The sequence below is a fragment of the Genypterus blacodes genome, unplaced genomic scaffold (assembly GCF_046128005.1).
Source record: "Genypterus blacodes isolate CSIRO-AG114 ecotype Tasmania unplaced genomic scaffold, CSIRO-AGI_Gbla_v1 ptg000030l_1, whole genome shotgun sequence".
Classification (NCBI taxonomy): Eukaryota; Metazoa; Chordata; class Actinopteri; order Ophidiiformes; family Ophidiidae; genus Genypterus; species Genypterus blacodes.
Window position 1 is genome coordinate 2129945 of NW_027466843.1, and position 17624 is coordinate 2147568.

General features: G+C 45.9%; 3 protein-coding genes across 4 annotated transcripts; 2 read left to right on the forward strand and 1 right to left on the reverse strand.

Annotated features, from left to right (window-relative positions):
- The first annotated feature begins 83 nt into the window (after positions 1-83).
- Positions 84-1330, forward strand: nanos3 (nanos homolog 3). Its single transcript, XM_076145569.1, has one exon. The coding sequence runs from the start codon at positions 173-175 to the stop codon at positions 821-823; it is 651 nt and encodes a 216-aa protein (XP_076001684.1). The 5' UTR covers positions 84-172; the 3' UTR covers positions 824-1330.
- Positions 1331-1533: 203 nt separating this feature from the next.
- Positions 1534-4225, reverse strand: LOC142994738 (uncharacterized). Its single transcript, XM_076145570.1, has 4 exons — positions 3702-4225; positions 3496-3620; positions 2977-3081; positions 1534-1768 (listed from the first exon to the last, which is right to left on the reverse strand). The coding sequence occupies exons 1-4, from the start codon at positions 4026-4028 to the stop codon at positions 1681-1683; spliced, it is 645 nt and encodes a 214-aa protein (XP_076001685.1). The 5' UTR covers positions 4029-4225; the 3' UTR covers positions 1534-1680.
- A 1955-nt stretch (positions 4226-6180) lies between these two features.
- Positions 6181-16643, forward strand: cc2d1a (coiled-coil and C2 domain containing 1A). Of its 2 annotated transcripts, none has more exons than XM_076145550.1 (28): positions 6181-6348; positions 6584-6650; positions 6785-6929; positions 7089-7195; positions 7312-7554; positions 7659-7974; positions 8135-8244; positions 8370-8442; positions 8656-8760; positions 8998-9125; positions 9309-9381; positions 9469-9602; positions 9914-9995; positions 10140-10216; positions 10429-10524; positions 11124-11246; positions 11394-11452; positions 12059-12175; positions 12576-12649; positions 12752-12810; positions 12911-13062; positions 13179-13269; positions 13359-13514; positions 14293-14424; positions 14509-14635; positions 14793-14869; positions 14969-15016; positions 15292-16643. In XM_076145550.1, exons 2-28 carry the CDS (start codon positions 6594-6596, stop codon positions 15322-15324), a joined length of 2994 nt encoding a protein of 997 aa, XP_076001665.1. In that variant the 5' UTR covers positions 6181-6348; positions 6584-6593; the 3' UTR covers positions 15325-16643. The 2 variants fall into 2 exon arrangements, with proteins under 2 accessions (XP_076001665.1, XP_076001667.1); XM_076145552.1 differs by having other exon boundaries at positions 8659-8760.
- The last annotated feature ends 981 nt before the right edge of the window (positions 16644-17624 follow it).

Here is a 17624-nt window from a genome sequence, read left to right on the forward strand (position 1 = left end):
TGGTTCCTCACACACTTGGGCGTGAATGCAATCACCGCTGGCAGGCAATTACCAATCACCAATTCCAGCGGTGTGTTTCAGCTCAGCGTTGTTACGAAGTCCCTACCTCGATCGTCACGCTGGCAGGGCCCCGCAGCTCAAACACTGGTGATGGACGCGTAAGGTCAGCGGCATGGTGCGGGAACTCGTTCGCCATTTCCCCTGCTTCATGGAGTCAGACAATCAAAGTTTCCAGCCTTGGAGAGACTACATGGGACTGTCTGATACTATTAAAGAGATGCGGAGGCGAGACGCCTCACCTGCTCACACTCCGGTGGAATCTCAACATCTGTGGGTCGAGTTCGTACCTCCCCGCTTTAACGCGGTTCTCCAAAGTGGCGACAACAACATCGGGGCCAGCTCGGCTCCAGATCCCCCCAGTTGTTACTCTCCGCTCACATGCTCTTCTGCTCGGGATCACCCAGACAGCGATCTCCTGGAGACGCCGTGTTCTCTGGACTCGAAGCCCTCACAGAGACCGAAGGACTCCCGGCATCCGAAAGTTCGCAAAAAGGCGTCTCGCCCCAAAGTATCAGCACCAGCGGGGTCGGGCTCGGCTCTACCCGAGCGCCCGTTCTGCAGCTTCTGTAAGCACAACGGGGAGTCTGAGCAGGTGTACGGCTCCCACCGACTGAAGAACCAGGCTGGAGAGGTTCTGTGTCCCTTCCTGCGACAGTACGTGTGCCCACTTTGCGGCGCGACGGGGGCCCGAGCTCACACCAAACGCTTCTGTCCCCAGGTGGACTTCGCGTACAGCTCGGTGTACGCGAAGTCCCCACGCTGAACCCGCGACAAACCCAAGTGTCCTGCGGTTTAGGGGGAGTGGTTCATTTTCTAAGATTGTGATATTTGCATGTGTTGTGTTTTTGTTTTGTGTGTGTGTTGAACCAGTTTTATTTGCATGTTTGGCCCGTTTGCTGTGTAAGTTTCCCTAACGCTGATTGGTTGTGTTTACCAGCTGGTATTTATGGGGTTTTTGAGGGGGAGGCATGTAAAATGTTACATATTTTAAATGTGGCCACTGATTACACTTTTCCTGTCCGTGCATTGAGGTATTATTGCAATGCTATATGAGGGTTATGGATATGTAAACATAGTGTGTCCATGTCAGCATTTTAGTTTTATTTATTACCCATGAGTGACTTGTTCTTGTATTCTTATACCTAGTTAGTGAAGCTTCTTTTATTTTAATCATTGACCATGTGGCACTTCTAAAATGCCACTCATCTGACTTTATTACTTGAGACACTTTCTTTGTCAAAAAAATAGTTGTGAGAATATCTTTGTAAATCCTATTGCTTACCAGAAGTGATAAATAATATTTTAATCGACTATCTGTGTTTTCCTTTCTTCCAACTTAAAGGTATTGTCTCTTATCGACATTGCAGCCGTGCAGGTCACGGTGCTCCTCTGGATAAATCAGTCCGTCCCTGGGTCATGAGATTCAAACATCACACTTTTATTACAGACATTAACAACAAAACTATAAATGGAGCATTCCAACTGTCAGAAATACAAAAGAATGAGACTATTGAGAATAAGATTATTAGTAAGAAAAACAAACATGTATGTGTCATAATAAGGTGCTCTCACTGCCCATGAACCATTGGGAGTAACACTAACATTTTAGAGGGACCTGGATCAAATCCTCTGTGTGTGCAGCCCTTTTGTACCCTTGCTGCTTCGGCGCACATTCTCCAGCTGTCGATAGGTGACCATCACAGTTCGACTGGAACAAAGAGAACAAATGAGTTTGTAAAAATGTACATTGAGAAATTAAGCCTGTTCCATGTATGACACATTTATAATCCAACCCTTTAAACTGAACTTAAATTTTAGTTTGAGGTCCTTTTAGATCAGGAATTCAGCCCAGTGCATCACTTTGTCTCACTGTGACAATACACTTTGGTCTCATACATATTAGCCTCACATGAATTCAAGGGCAGCGTGTATTTAGCTTACTTCTGTGTCGCCTACGCACATCGCTTTCACAGTCGTATGATTTGCACAAGATACACAAGAAATTGTCACGGTTGCAGTGTGTCACCTAAAGCTTAACAGGAAGTGGTTGAACAAAGATAATCAACTAAATTGGGTCAAGAAACTCCATAAATAAGGATGAACTGAAGCAGTTATGTGGGGAGAAGTGGTCAAATTCAGAGAAGTTACAGGAAACATTCTGGTGGAGGTTATTGCTGCTGAAGGAGATTTATCAGTTTAACAGTTGGCTTTTTATTCTGCCTGGACTTTGAATACATACTGTGAGGACCTGAAGAGCCGCAGCACTGAAGTGAACACTTCATCTGCTCCCCCCAACACCTGCCGACCTACATCAGGTGCGTTCAATTGATACAGAGTTGGTGCCTCCATAGTTTGATTGGCTAAAACATGCCGTGGCGTGGCCCACAAGGATCGGGATTATTGCAATGTTCCAGACAACTCGTCAAACAAATCATCTCCTATTTGAAAAAGTGTGACGGAACTGAGAACCTCTGGTGAGAACTCCAGCCTGTACCCCACATTCACCGCAAAGCAATATCTCTGATGACATTCCTCAAAGCAGTTTAAAATGAGAGTATGACACTGAGCTGTACAGCTTTGGCAGCTGTTTGATTGTAATTTCCAAGGTGTAAATTAGTTTTTCCCCCAGTTTCTCAAACATTGCCCCTCCTTTCAGGTTGATGTAGAGTGGTTTAGTAGGAGGTGCCAAGCAGTCTACAGCTCTAGAGCTGAATCACACAGCAGTGGGTGTGAAGAGACCAACTGACCAATGACATTAGGAGTCAAAAGTTCAACACTGGGCAATAAGGAGGTTACTCAGGGGGGGGGGGGTTGTGAAGAACAGAAAGGGGCAAGTGGAGAGATGAAGAACAAATGGAACTGATTGATTCTTCTTGAAGATATGGAGAATAAAAGAGAAAGATATGAGATACTAACTTAACAGAAGAGAGTTCCCTGATGAGTCCACAGATCAGGTGTGTGGCATCTTCATCGCACTCTGTGGAACCAAGACACCCATGGTTCTCTACCACCTCTTCATCACTGGGTGGATAAGAGAGAAAACTCAATACAAGTATGTTCATGTTCATGAGTACGTTCAACTTTGGGATGTCTTTTAAACTATATTGGTACATTACCGGTACATTTCCTTTTCAAAGTCTTTAACTGAGTGAGTCTAAATGAAATGTGAACTCTCCCTCTTCTCTTCTAGTCTGACTGAATCATTAATGACACACATTTACGTTTCTTTATCATTGTTTACAATATCTGATGAGTCAAACCATCTCACAGCTTCTCTCTCATAGTTCCTCTTAAGTCATTTAGAGACCTTCCTCGCGTCTCAAGTCCTAAGCCGCACACTTGTTGACACTAAAGCGCTGATCTAAACATCTATGAAAATCTACTTTAGGTACACTCTAAGTTCCGACCGTGCCGCTGCCTTCCTTCCTTCCTTACAGAAACATGACGCTGTTCAGTTGAGAGTCTGACACGTAGTCCAAACACTGGGATCCAAATGAGTCAAGGACGTCCCCTGGGTGACACGGTCCAGCACTCAAGGGGGGTGGACAAGTGGGACCATGCTGTGGGACACAAATATAAAAAGATTGGACCTTTAATACTACAAACTAAAGCCGATATGAGGGAAAACTGTTGGTACTGACGGTGTCTTTCCCCTTTGAGCCATTGGGTGTCCCTGTGGTGTTACAGTTGCTCCCATTCATGCAGGCGGTAGTAGATGGATTAGTTGCCGCCTCTTCATTTCCATCAACATCTTCAGCATCGCCTCCCTTGCTCTCCATCTTGCTGTTCCTTGATCTGGCCGCACTATCCACCTGCAGAGAGGTGACCAGGCAGCCATCATGGTTCTGCTCCTCCCTCCCCTCATTCTGAGACGGGTTAATCGAAGAAGGGACGGCAGGATCGGGATCATGGTTTACTCCCACAGACCCATCTTCCTCATCTATCATTCCTCTTTCATTTGTTTCCATGATGGTCTCAGTGGTGCTTTGTTTGGGTTCCTTTTGCTCCTGACTGCCTAAACGCTCCTCTCTCTCTGCAGGTGGATTTGGATCCTCAGTTAGTCCTGCAGCAGGTACTAAACCTTGTGTGGCCTGAGAGCTTTGTCCGTCTGAGTTTCTTGAATCACGGACAGTATTGATCCCACCTGAGGCAGCCGGAGAGATGCAGGTCTTGGTTTCTGCCCTGTGTGTTAAAAATAATTTCATCCAGGAATTAACAAGTCACATATACTGCAGCTCCTGTGATCAAGTAGAAAAGAGTGAACATTTTCTTCACTTATCTATTTGTCATTTTGTAATCTGTCACATGAGAACATTAAACAAGTTTTAATTTTAGAATTGCAGTTAAAACATAAACCATGATCTGATAGTTTTCCTTCTTTCACTGGTTGTTGTTGTCATGCTACGAAAGCAAAAATGGAGGACAATGTGAATCAATGTTTGGTTACTTTAATTTGTTGTTCCTGACGTCATATCCTCCGCAAAGTTCAGAATGAGGTGTGGTCTCTGTGTGGCTCTGCTCTGGGATGGTGGCTGCTTGGATGTACACAGGTGCTGATGGTACTGAGGACACGGTCTCCTCCTCAGCCACTGGGTCGGATGGATCCTTTCTAATCTGCCTCTCAACTCTCTCTGCTCCATTTTGCCCATTTTGTAAAATGTGACTCCGTTCCTTCCCTGTCATCGCACACATACCCATCCGCCGCTTCTTCTTCGGTGCAGACACTGCCACGTCATCACCGTTGCACCCGTTGTCAGCTTCTTCTGGTTCACTTCCTTGGTTTGTGTTCATCTCCATTGCGCCCTGCTGTCCCTCCAAACCAGTTGTGCAGGATCCATCCCCCTCTTCCTTTGAGGTTTGTGGCACTGAACTGCTACATCCCTGTATTTCCTCCTCATCTGTTCCATCCTGGTTGGTATCAGGGACTGCCATCTGCACAGGGGGCTGTAGAGACTCTGGCTGTTTGGTAGGAACTGATTTGAAACTTCCCTCATTGTCCTGGAATCAAATGAGTGCACAATGTCAAAAAACCCGCTGATGATGTTTCTTTAATTAGACAATTAGACGATTGTAAATTACCTGTGAAGGGAGTGTGATCTCAACATGATCAGGGAGGGCAGATTGATCCGTCTGCCCCGCTCTCTTTCTGGACCTGAGTAGTCGAGGCTGAGGCGGAGCTACAGCGTCTGAAAACATCGAGGATCAAATCAAACCAATGGAGGAAATGAGGAATGAGGAATGACTTTCAGTATTAAATCTGCACAGACAGTTATGTTTTCAACCACACGTCTGCCGGTGGATTGGTTTGTCTGTTTGTTTCAAACCATTTTAATGGATCTTCAATAAATAATTGATTTTCATTACCATCTCCTGAACTCATAACGAGAGAGATAAGATGAGATAAAAGTTTATTATCCAGAGGGAAATTACTGATATCATTCAAGTTACTATGAGAAGGTCAAGGTAGATGGTATTTGTTGCCTTCATGCACTTGTACACCTGCCCCTCAGAAATGTGATATTTTGACGGAATGCTCTCAGGTTTTTATTGTCATTATATTACAACAGGCACATTTAGTCTAAACTTGTTTGTTAAATGACTTCTAAATTTAAATATTTCTCAATAAATTGTAACAAAAACTACTTCAAAACCCTGCAAAACAAAGCCACAAATTAGCATCTGTTTTACCACAGTTGTTGATCTTGCTTCTTCCTTTGGACATCTCTCTCTCCTAAAAATAAAGACGTTTAAAGACAGCAGAGCAGATAATGTGAGGGAGATTCATTACAGTCACTAACATGACTGTGTGCAGTAACGAGATGGTTACATACACGAGAGGCTTTTCTTCATACACGAACAATGGCAGCTAGCTAAGGCAGCTAAGTTGAGTCAGTGACACCACTTTAGATTTGAATACGATTGCTTAAGTTCAGATAACAAATTTCCTTAATTAATAATAATTAAAATGATTATATTTAACCGACAATAGTCATTATAAATCTAATAACTGCACACCTGGACTTTTCTCACGTCATGGACGGTAATGTAACGTCAGGGCTTTTACGTTAGCTGTGGGCGTGTTTGGCCAGTCGTAAAGCGGAACGTGCGTCGCTAGTGGTGACGCCAATGCAGGAAGTAAATTCCAGATTGCCTTTCATGTTTTGACAGCTCGCGCCGTAGCTACATTCAACCCGTGTTTACTCTTTCTGTCTTTATTTATTTTTGTCGCGTTTTTTACGACCGGTGTCCGACTTGAACAGCCGAGCCGAGTGATTGTAACACATCAAGGTGCGTGAAAACTCTGACAAAGCTAAATGGCTAAGTTAGCGTACCTGCACATTGTTTATGTTATGCTGTATGGTGTTTTGTCTTAGCTTTTAGCAAACGTGAGCGTTTAAGCTAATTCTACGACAGCATACAGGCATTATCTGCCTCAAAATGCCCACAAAAGCTGCAAAGAGGCTGTTTACAGGACCAGTAACAGAAGTTAGTGACTACATTTATTAAAACTCTTAATTGTTAGGTGCCCGCCCATGAGTCGCAGTCGGAACCCCCCTCCCCGAGGCCAAGGGGCAGCAAGAGCCAAGCAGGTAACACATGTGCTACCAATTACTCCAGCAATAACAAGTATGATTCAGCAGTATTCTGTCTCTGCCTTTGCCTGGCTGTTAGCCTGACTGTCTGAATACCTGTCTGACTGCATCCCTGCCTGTCTGTCACACAGATGGGGCTGCTCCTTGACATATCCCCGGATGGAGGCATGGGTGATTGTGGAAATGATGAAGAGCTGGAGGCTGAGCTTCTGACTTTGATGGGAGGAGGGGGAGGAGGAGGAGGAAGGTCACCAGGGAAGAGAGGTGAAGGCAAGGGTGAGGCGTCCATTTGTTTCTCTTCTTATTTGATTATTAACTGCATTATAAAGCGCTTTTCTGCCATCTGTCCGGCCAGCGTCACATATTTTTATTGGTTACATGTCAATCTCCTATATATGATGTAGCGCTTCTTGTGATGTATTTGTCAACGTTTAGCTCCCGTTGCCATGGCTGAAATAGAGCAAATGGCAGCTCTTTGTATGAAAGACCTGGACGATGACGAAATGATGGATGAAGATTTGGATGACGATGAAGATCTACTGGTACAAGACGACCCACTTCTATCTGTTTGATTCTATATAATGGTGCTAGGTTTGCAGCTGCTTCAAATCTCATCATTCCTGTTTAAATGTACACATGTGTGTATTTGTATACATAGGCAGAGCTGAATGAGGTTTTGGAGGATGATGAGGAAAACGCTCCCACTCCTGCCTCCCCTGTCATCACCTTATCCGCCCCCAAATCCAACACCGCACCCCAGTCAACCTCTGCTGCCCCCAGTGGTGCAACCGGGTTGGAGGCCCTTGTATTGGAGCGTATTGACATGTATAAGACTGCCATCTCTAACGCTAAGGCCACAGGGGAGTCGAGCAAAGTTCGGCGATATGACCGTGGATTAAAGGTGAAACCTTCAGCGTGGGGCGATCCCTATGGTTGAGTAAGGGTTGAGTTTGTCTCTTCCATATGCATTTATCATGTGTTCATGTCTCTTCTTCCTCCCTGCAGACTTTGGAGTCCATGTTGACATCTGCCAGGAAAGGAAAACCAATCAATGAGGGTGAAATTCCTCCTCCTGTTGCTTCAGGAGGAAAGCCCAACACTCCTGCTCAGCCCGAATCAACCAATGAACAAGAACCGCCGGATCCCACGCCGACACCTCCGCCTCCCACTAACCAGAAACCTCAGAGGGAGGCTCCACCGACAGTTCTTAATGCTAAACCACATCATCTGGCCCCGCCACAGAAGTCTGCTGCAGCCATCACTCCTGAAACACCCGCCATCTCTCCCCTCACCCCCAGCCAGCCTGACGCACAACACTCAGGTATCCACTGTACATGTTGTGTATTCAGCATACCTCTCATACCTGTTGCTGATAAATGTCACTGTGCTCCTCCTGTGCCTCAAATGAAATAAGCACATATTGTTTTTGAACTCTTCCCCTCGCTCTCATTCCCTCACACGCACACACACATGCTTCCCAGAGCTGAAACAGGCGGTGCTGTCCAGACAGAGGGAGTATAAATTGGCTGCCATACATGCCAAACAGAGTGGAGATGTTGAGCTGGCCAAACAGCATTACCACATTGCGAAGGTAAGCAGACTGATATCACATGAACCATTTGAATAAATACAGTATGTGAGGGTGTTGAATTCCAGCTGTGTATAGAAGTTGTGAGAGAAAGCTGAAGCTGATAGATTCCACCTCTCTGGTTGCAGAAGATGGACGCAGTGGTGGAGGCACTGGACAGAGATGAGCCGGTGGACCTGAGCTTGCTGCCACCACATCCTGGTCAGTGGAAAATCATTATAGGAATACTACCAACTCCACATATTAGGGAATACTAGGAAGTATTGAAGTTTTGCTCCATGACCTCTGTGTGTAGCCTCTGGCAGTGAGCGTAACTTTCTGAAATGGGAAAGTCACAAATGATGTTCAGGCTCTCGTCTCTTTTGTGATTGGTTGATGATGCTCTGTTTCCATCTACTGTTGTTGGACCTGCAGCAGATGTAGCAGTAGAGCATTCCGGTCCTCCTCTCCAGTCCTCTGTGAAGCTAGCTGTTCCTGCTGCTCCTGCTGCTCCTGCACCGACCCAGGTGGCAACTGCTGGTAAGTTTCCCGTTATCAGCAGCTTTGATCGGTTCTCTTTGAAAGGAAGCGATATGTACGTTGAATTTGAAGTAAAAGAGCGTCTGGCTTTCTTTGTGTTTCTGTGTGTGTGTGTGTGTGTGTGTGTGTGTGTGTGTGTGTGTGTGTGTGTGTGTGTGTGTGTGTGTGTGTGTGTGTGTGTGTGTGTGTGTGTGTGTGTGTGTGTGTGTGTGTGTGTGTGTGTGTGTGTGTTGAAAGACCTACCTGCCCCCAGCAGTGTAGCGGAAGCCCTTCAGCAGAGGATGGACATATACAAGTCAGCAGCAGAGGGTGCTAAGAGCAAAGGAGACGACCGTAAGGCCCGCATGCACCAGCGCATTGTTAAGGTACACAGTGTGTACTTTCAAAATACTTCTCTAATGAGTGTTTTCAAAGCCAAAGTTTTTTTGCATCCTTCCAACATATTCATTTAAATTCTTTTGAGAATGCACTTTAACTTTATGAATAAATGAATGGAATTTCCCTTTAATTACTACTAACAGCGAATCAATCATCTTCATGATTTATAGCAATACCAGGATTCCATCAAAGCTCACAAAGCTGGACGAACTGTCAACTTGTCGGATCTGCCTGTGCCACCAGGTAACCTTCCGAGTCCATGATGTGTGTCAGGACTATGTTTCTTAAAAACAAATCCTTATCCTTGTCTTCTGTGTGTGGCTTTCCTAGGCTGCCCGCCACTTCAGGGCTCAGAGGGAGGTCAGCAGAACTTCTTGGGCGTCTTGGAAACGGCTATGAAAATAGCTAATCAGGATGCCGATGCAGATGAGGGAGACGAGGATGGTCCAGGAGAGGTTGCTAAGGTCAAAGAACCAGAAACCAAAACTATACTGGCAAAGGCTCACGTTTGTAATATGTAGCCAACTTTACTTCAGAGTGAGAATTATATGATACAGAATTGTGTGGGTTGACCCATCTTCAATCACTATAAGGATGACTTCAGGAGTGAACTGCAGAAACAGCAGTGCTACATTAAGTATACTTTAGGTGCAGCAGTGTAATTGTAATTGTAACACAGTCGTATTAAGCAGTGATAACACAATAATGCTGTGAAACCTGCTGCTTAGTTGGTTGAGTGTGTCTGATTCAAACCTTATACCTTCTCTTTCTGCAGCCTGCCGTGCGTCCACAGACACAGAGAGCTAAACCTGCTCAGGTCCCTGGAGGCTCCTCAGCCCTGAAACTGGGACCTAAAGGTGTGTACAGAACGGGTGTGTTTGTGTGTGTGCTCGTATATACAGTGCATCTCCTTTTATGTGTGTGTGTGTGTGTCATCCAAAGTGTTTTGAGTGTTACATGAGGCAAAGTTTCACCTCTAGCTCTCTTAATTATCTCTGCAGCCCAGCAGCAAGTGGATTTCCTCTTGCTAAGGCGACAGGCTTTTTTGCGTGCAGCACTGCACTCCAAGCAGATGAAGGTAAACATTTTTGACAATTGCTTCTGCTGCCATCTACGCCACCTGTCTATTGTTATGCTGAAGGGTTGAATATTTGCTGCTGCAGTTGGATTGACACATTGTGTGTGTGTGTGTGTGTGTGTGTGTGTGTGTGTGTGTGTGTGTGTGTGTGTGTGTGTGTGCGTGTGCGTGTGCGTGTGCGTGTGCGTGTGCGTGTGCGTGTGCGTGTGTAGGACATGAGTGGAGCAGCTCAGCACCTCAGACACTCCAAGGGTATCGATCCCATGATCACAGCTGCCAAGGCTGGGCTACCTGTTGATATCTCCAAGGTGATGTAGCAACATGAAGATTATAGGAATGTGTGTGAGGTGTTAGATGTGTTGTCACAGGAGCTGGGGGTGGTTTAACATGAAATGTGACAGAAATAGATGAAAGGAAACATAGGGTTAAATCAAAACACCTCTGTGCTCAGCTTCTGTGTGTTCATACTTATATGTGACGTGTGTGTGTGTGTGTGTGTGTGTTTGCACCCAGTTTTATTTGATTTACCCAACTCTAGTTTGCATTGTTCTTCCCCTAAACCTTGATCCCATTTCTATTTGTGTGTCTCTGTCACTCTGTCTCACGTTTCCATGACTTCTGCCCCCAGACAAAGTGAGAATGTGAAACCGTGTGCGTCTCTAGTTTGTCTCTCAGAAGAAGATCTCGGTTAGGAACAGATTCCCATCATGGTTCTGTCCACAGATAGCAGGAGATCCGTTGGTGTTTATACCAGTTGTCGTGTGTGTGGTGGAGATGTGTGCAGCACTGGCAGAGCTGTGCTGTCTGAATGCCATCTAGTATTTTTAGTCAATGTTTTCCTGAGTTTCCTCTGCATACTGGTCTATTTTGTTCCCTAACACCTTTCTCTCCGTCTCCTTCCTTGCAGATTCCCACCCCCCCGCAGAGGGAGGAGGAATACTCCCTGTCTCGCTCCCGTACCTCTCCCGTCTCCCCTCGCTCCAGTGAGCAGTATCACGGCCTCATGGAGCTTTTGAGAAAGCAGCACGAGGTTAAGACCCCTCTCCTTTCCATCTTTCTACGTTTTATAATGAACGTCTGGTTAAGCTGCTGAGGTTATACTGGCCAGTTAATTAGACCAAATATATTTCCCTTTCCCTCCTATACACATTGTTTTCCTTTGTGTCTCCATCTACAGAAATCCCTGGGCTACTGTCAGCAGTTTACACAATTGGGCAACGTGGCTGAGGCCCTGAAGTAAGAACATTTCTCAAGTTTGTGGATTTACATTTATAACGAATGCATCTAGATTCTTACCAACACCAACACAACACCAGTACGTCAAAGGATCCACCTGCAGTCAACACTAAACTGTTCAATTACCCAGCATGACTATGAAAAGGATTGTTGGCCCGTTTGAAGGATAATAACATTTTGTCACGACCCTTCATTAGTTGACGGATCACTGCAGCACCATAGGTTCACTGTGGAGCATTAGTGGCTGTATAACTGCTGCATATGTCACCAAGCCGGCTTCACTGTGTCCACAGAGCAGCCCGTCACTGTAATCCATGCAGTGTAACTTCAGTTTTACTCTGCATAATTTGCACGTTTTTCTTCACAACTTTTACTCGCATATTCCCACGCAGTGCATCTCTCCCGCGTCTTTCACTCTTTACAGCCAGTTGTTGTTATGGTTACACCCTGAGACATTTTTCTTTTGTGCCCTGTTTAATGGGATATGGAACTGATGCACTGAGAGAGAGAGAGAGCCCAGGCATTTTTATGTGACGATAAGGCACACGGAGCTCTGAGGCACACCCGACGCAGGAATGACCCACCATTAACTCTTTCTTCTCGCAGGTTTGAAAAGCTGACAGAGGAATGCATGAAGAACATAGAGATCCTGAAGAATGCCCACGCCAAAGGCCAGCCGGTCCCCAAGTGCCGCACGGAGGAGAGAACCTTCAACAGTGTGAAGTCAGCAGAGATGTGGCGTCATGTGTTTAAAGTTGCATATTTAAATGTTGTGTTGTTATGCTTTAAAACATTGCATGGATCAGATTATCTAAATATCTGTTTCATCGCGATTGTAGTGAACGTCATGTATATTTTAGAAGTTTAAGGATCCAGTAACTCAGCCATCATTACCTCATCATTTATATCTGTGTGTTTTATTTAGATAAAGGAGGATTGTTCTCTATGATTAAAGTGTTAGATGAGTCAGAGAGCGCCTGTGATTCACTGTGACTCACTCTCTGGCTCTGGCCCACTATTATGCCAAACTAACTGGCAGTAACTCATTCTACACTCGGGCTCGCTGGTCTCTTAGTGACTGTCTGTCTGTGAATGATCACAACTTCTGTTTTTTGTTTTGTAGGATAAACCACAACCTGACACTTAGTGAGATGATTGTGTACATCATCAGGGGTATTAACCTACCAGCACCACCAGGTAGGTGGGTGGGTGCGGGTCTTTAAAATAGCCGGGCATTCTGGTGTCCACTGTCAAATTCAACCGCGTACCAGCGACTCCTACACCTCTGTCTGTCCTCAGGTGTCACGCCTAATGATCTGGATGCCAGTGTGAAGTTTGAGTTTCCTTTCCCCAGTGTGGTAAGAATATTCACCCCTCAGTGAGTAGATGTGTACCTGTTACTATGCATGCTTCACTCTGTTTAATATCTAGAGCTTTTGTGTGTGTAAATGTGTGTAGGAGGAGGCCCAGAGGGACAAAACCAACACAGTGAAGAACACAAGCAGTCCAGAGTTTAAGGAGCAGTTCAAACTTAACATTAACCGCGGCCACCGAGGCTTCCAACGTGTGGCCCATTCCAAAGGCATCAAATTTGAGATCGTCCACAAGGGGTAAATATAATTACATCTTTGCGGAGGCGTCTGCGTCGGCAGCTGTATGTCTGTGACGCTGGATGTGATGTGTGGTCATCACCTTTTTGTGTGTTCATCCGGCCGTGTGTTTACAGGGGTCTGTTTAAGACCGACAAGGTAGTGGGCACGGCTCAGCTGAAACTGGAGGCTCTGGACAACCACTGTGAGGTCAGAGAGATTATAGAGGTGAGTGTTGGAAATTCAAACACAAAGGTGTGTGTGTATATGCGGATAGACGCACCCCATGCGACTGACTGGCCGCGTGTGTTTCCAAGGTTATGGATGGACGTAAATCCACAGGAGGAAAGTTGGATGTGAGGGTGAAGATCAGAGAGCCCCTGTTGGGAGCAGATCTGCAGTCGGTGACAGAGAAGTGGCTGGTTCTCGACCCCGTCTCCTCCCTCTCTCCTCCGGACAGACAAAAGCAACGGGTGAGCGGGGGGGGGGAGAAACAAAAGGAGGGCATGGAAACTCTCAGGGTTCGCTTCTTCAGGCTGGCCTCCGATGCTCCCGTGTCGATTTTTGAGCTTTTCTGAAAACATTCCGCTGGTGACAAGTCCATTTAAATGCAAAACGATTATTTGATGTGTATAGAACCTTTAGCAGAGATGCAGCGCTCTGTTTGACTCTTATCATCACCCTCAAATCATTTCAGATAGAAGATGAATGAATGTTAGAATGGAGCAGAAGCATTGCAGTCATGGATCATTTCAATTATTTGTTTGCCGTTCAAAATAAGCAAAAGTAATAAAGCCTGCAAAATTGCAAACATATGTAAAGAAAGAAATGTGTCGGAGTGAGAGAAAGAGAGAGAGAAACACTTTAATTTCATGCTTATTAGGGACTGGAACCCAGTTTGTCACTTCAGTTTGTACTTTAGCAGAGTCAAAGTGTTGCAAGAGAATATTACTGAAGTTCATCTCAGGTTTCTCCTCAACAGCAGCACAGTAAACCTGCTCCACCAGTTTTGACCTGAGTCACCTAGACGAATAGGAACCATTGAGTGTGATTTGAAACATATTAGGCGCCATGAAGGCTGATTTGTTTTCAGAGGCGGCCATTGCAGTAACGTGACGAATTGCCGGTGAATAGGATTGAGCAGGGAGCAGGTTAGGGTTTTGTAGACCCGGTCACAACCTGGTCCACTGTGCTTTGGGTTGTGGATCAGGTAAGAACTCCAGCACTAAATGATGTGTTTGTCTGAATTAGACTCCATCTCCTCGGTCGAAACCCAGACATGAAGGAAACAGCAGGAGCGGTAACGCCAACACTTCTCCTCCTCAGTATAAACTCCACAGCTTCAGCCTACTGAACTACGACAAGGAGAGGCTGGAGAGAAAGGTAGATGTGTGTGTGTGCGCCAAGTCCATCCACATGTGTGTGTCGGCCTGAAGGTCTTGTCAGTCGCTGTGCTCTTCCCTTTAGATGGCAGAATACCGAAAGAACCGTCGGGATCCCCCGTCTGACCTCTTCCATCAACACAAAGAGGTCGCACACAGGCTGCACTGGCAGAAAACACAGCTAGAGCGAGCCTCTCCTGCTCTGCTGACAGGTATCACACACACACACACACACACACACACCTTCACGCATTAATGTGTACTGTCAATACATTAAAAGTTGACATGATCCAGTTGGAAGTTCATTTCTCATACATGTGATTTAAACTTCCCTTCACTGTGTGTGTGTGTGTGTGTGTGTGCGCGCAGAGTATGAAAACGTGTTACGGCGCTTCACCCAAGGCCTCGCCGAATCTGTGAAGAAATACTCCAGCCAAGGGAACAGAGTGAGTGTGCGGTCAGAATGACTGTGATTGTTACTGCTCACTTGTGTGTGTGTGTGTGTGTGTCATTGTACTGTATAACGCTCCCTGTCCTTTGTCCAGGATGCTGCCAAGGATGCTCTGGGCAGATTGAAGATGGTAGAGAATGAGGTAAATGTTGTCATCATCATTTTGTGCCTTCTGCTCGTGTGTGTGTGTGTGTGTGTGTGTGTGTGTGTGTGTGTGTGTGTGTGTGTGTGTGTGTGTGTGTGTGTGTGTGTGTGTGTGTGTGTGTGTGTGTGTGTGTGTGTGTGTGTGTGTGTGTGTGTGTGTGTGTGTGTGTGTGTGTGTGTGTGTGTGTGTGTGTGTGTGTGTGTGTGTGTGTGTGTGTGTGCGTGCGTGTGTGTGTCGATACATGTTCAGTATGTTTCCTCCCCCTGTTTCAGCTGGAATCGCTGAAAAGGAAACGCACTGGATGAGCGGGGAAAGAAAACGGGAGCGGGAAACTGGCTACAGTACTGTTATGTCATATCTCTCTCTCTTTCTCTCTCTCTCTCGATCTCTCTCTCTCTCTCTTACACAGACACACACACACACACACAGACGCACTACGCAACCAACTCTAAGCACTTTCCGTGACTCTATGCTGCTCATGTCTATGGCAAAGTGCGGGACAACAGACCTGATCATTCTTCTAAAGGAGGTCATAGGTCGTGTCAGGCAAATCTGCAACTCTGTAACTACAAAAGGGAGCCAGAAAGTACAGGGACGAAGAGCGGAGCGGGAGAGAGGCAGACTTATTTGCACTTAGTAACAAGACAGACACTACAGAACACTGCCTCCAGACGGCTCCTGTACAGACTTTCCCCTTATCTTTGTCTTCTATTGTTTGAGATCTGGATGATTGACCTCTTTCCAAACGCCATGTTAGATTGAGTCGCTCGGTAAAAATGAATCAAAACTATTTGTGGGGCGCTTGTGAAGTGTGAGAGAAGTGTGCAACCTGTATACTAAAGGTGTTCTCAAACCCCCATCTCATATTTTGCGTTGTGTTCATGATCGTAATCTAATCTGTCTGCTCCCGTGTTTCCAGATTACAGTAATCTGCTCTGTTTGGAGTTGTGTGATATGCGCAAAAAAAAAACGCAACAACAACAAAAAAACGGAGCTCCGGGGTCTCGCAGCCTCCATCCCATAATGAGGGATTAGTGTTTGTGTCACCGAGGCGACGATTGGATCAGACGCAGAGAGGCCTGAGGGGCTGGGGAGAGAGGGGTGTTAACACGACGCCGTGAATGTGGCAGAAGCTTAGCTCGAGCTCCTTCATCATCAGCATCATCATCAGCTACTCCCCTCTTTGTTGAGTTCTTCTCCTTTGCTTTTGTCGAACCCAACACTGATTTATAACTAATAGGTTGCTCTTCATGAACAACAACATGAAGTCCATAGTGTTGTCGGTCAGGAAACGTTCAGCTGCCCCGCGTCGCTTCTTTCCCGTAGAGATTGTGTCGTGCGGCGGGTTTCTGTCCCGATGAAGTCTCCCCATTGTGGTACGGCGGCGGTGGCGGCGGGCCTGCTGAACACTGCGCCCAGAGGAGGAGAGACCACTATGTGTCAGGATGCTTGGATAATTGCTCATTTCTATTTCTGTCTATGGAGGATTTCACAGTGTGGAATGCAGCCTTGTCATCCCTTTCTACCACACACACACACACACACACACACACACACACACACACACACACACACACACACACACACACACACACACACACACACACACACACACACACACACACACTGCGCCGCAAACCAAATCAAGGTGACAGAGTGCGGAAAAGCTTCAGTGTAACTTTTTAAAGATGAGGATTCCGCCTGAGCAATGCTAAGGAAATTCACAAAAATAATATAATTTTGGGGTAAAGACTGTGGGCCATCTTCCCTTTTCCCCCTTTTTCCCCTTTTTCCCATTTCTAATCTGCCAAACAGTTGAGAAATCAGACAGGCCAGTGACTCAAGTAGCAAGAATGTCTGTTTACACAACCTCTAAACTTCTTTCTCAACGTGGAGTCAGGGATTTCAGATGAAACGTGAAACCAGTTCTTAGCAGACATAGCAGTTGTGATCCTCCGTGTTTGAACGCAGGGACTCCGCATGTGTTCCGCTCCAAGATGCTCATCAAGGGGAGCAGCTCCGACCCCATGTCACGCCGAATACACACACACTCCCGCCACTGCCTCCCTCCCCTTCTTTTAGTAAACCTCACGGCCTCCGAGGTTGCCGTATTGCCATGACAACAGGCTCATCAGCATTCAGTGTGCCAATTGAACGGTCAGGGCCGGGGCAGTGGGGCAGATTGTTATAGCCGGGCCTGCTGGTGGGAGACACACACACTTTTTTCTTTTTTACTTTGTTTGGGTCTTTTCCCTCCTTTTTCTGAAAGCTTACACTCCTTTTACCTCCTCTACATTTACAACTGGGAGAATCAGTGTATTGTCATTATTACTCCTGTTTTACTTTTCCTCATCAGCTGCTTTGAATGTATTCATCCGAATTAGGGCACCTTTGTGATGTATAATCTGTTCAATCATGTATGGGCAATCAGCATAAATGTAAACTTTATATTCACAGTAAATACAGCAAATGACCTGTCTCTATTTTTGTGCATCTTACCGTGGGAGTGCGAGAATGCTTGATTGTTTAATTTTTCTAATCTTACGTGTAGTGTGTTAACGGACATTAAAGACATTACAACCCAGCATCCCGGTGTTGTGTTCAC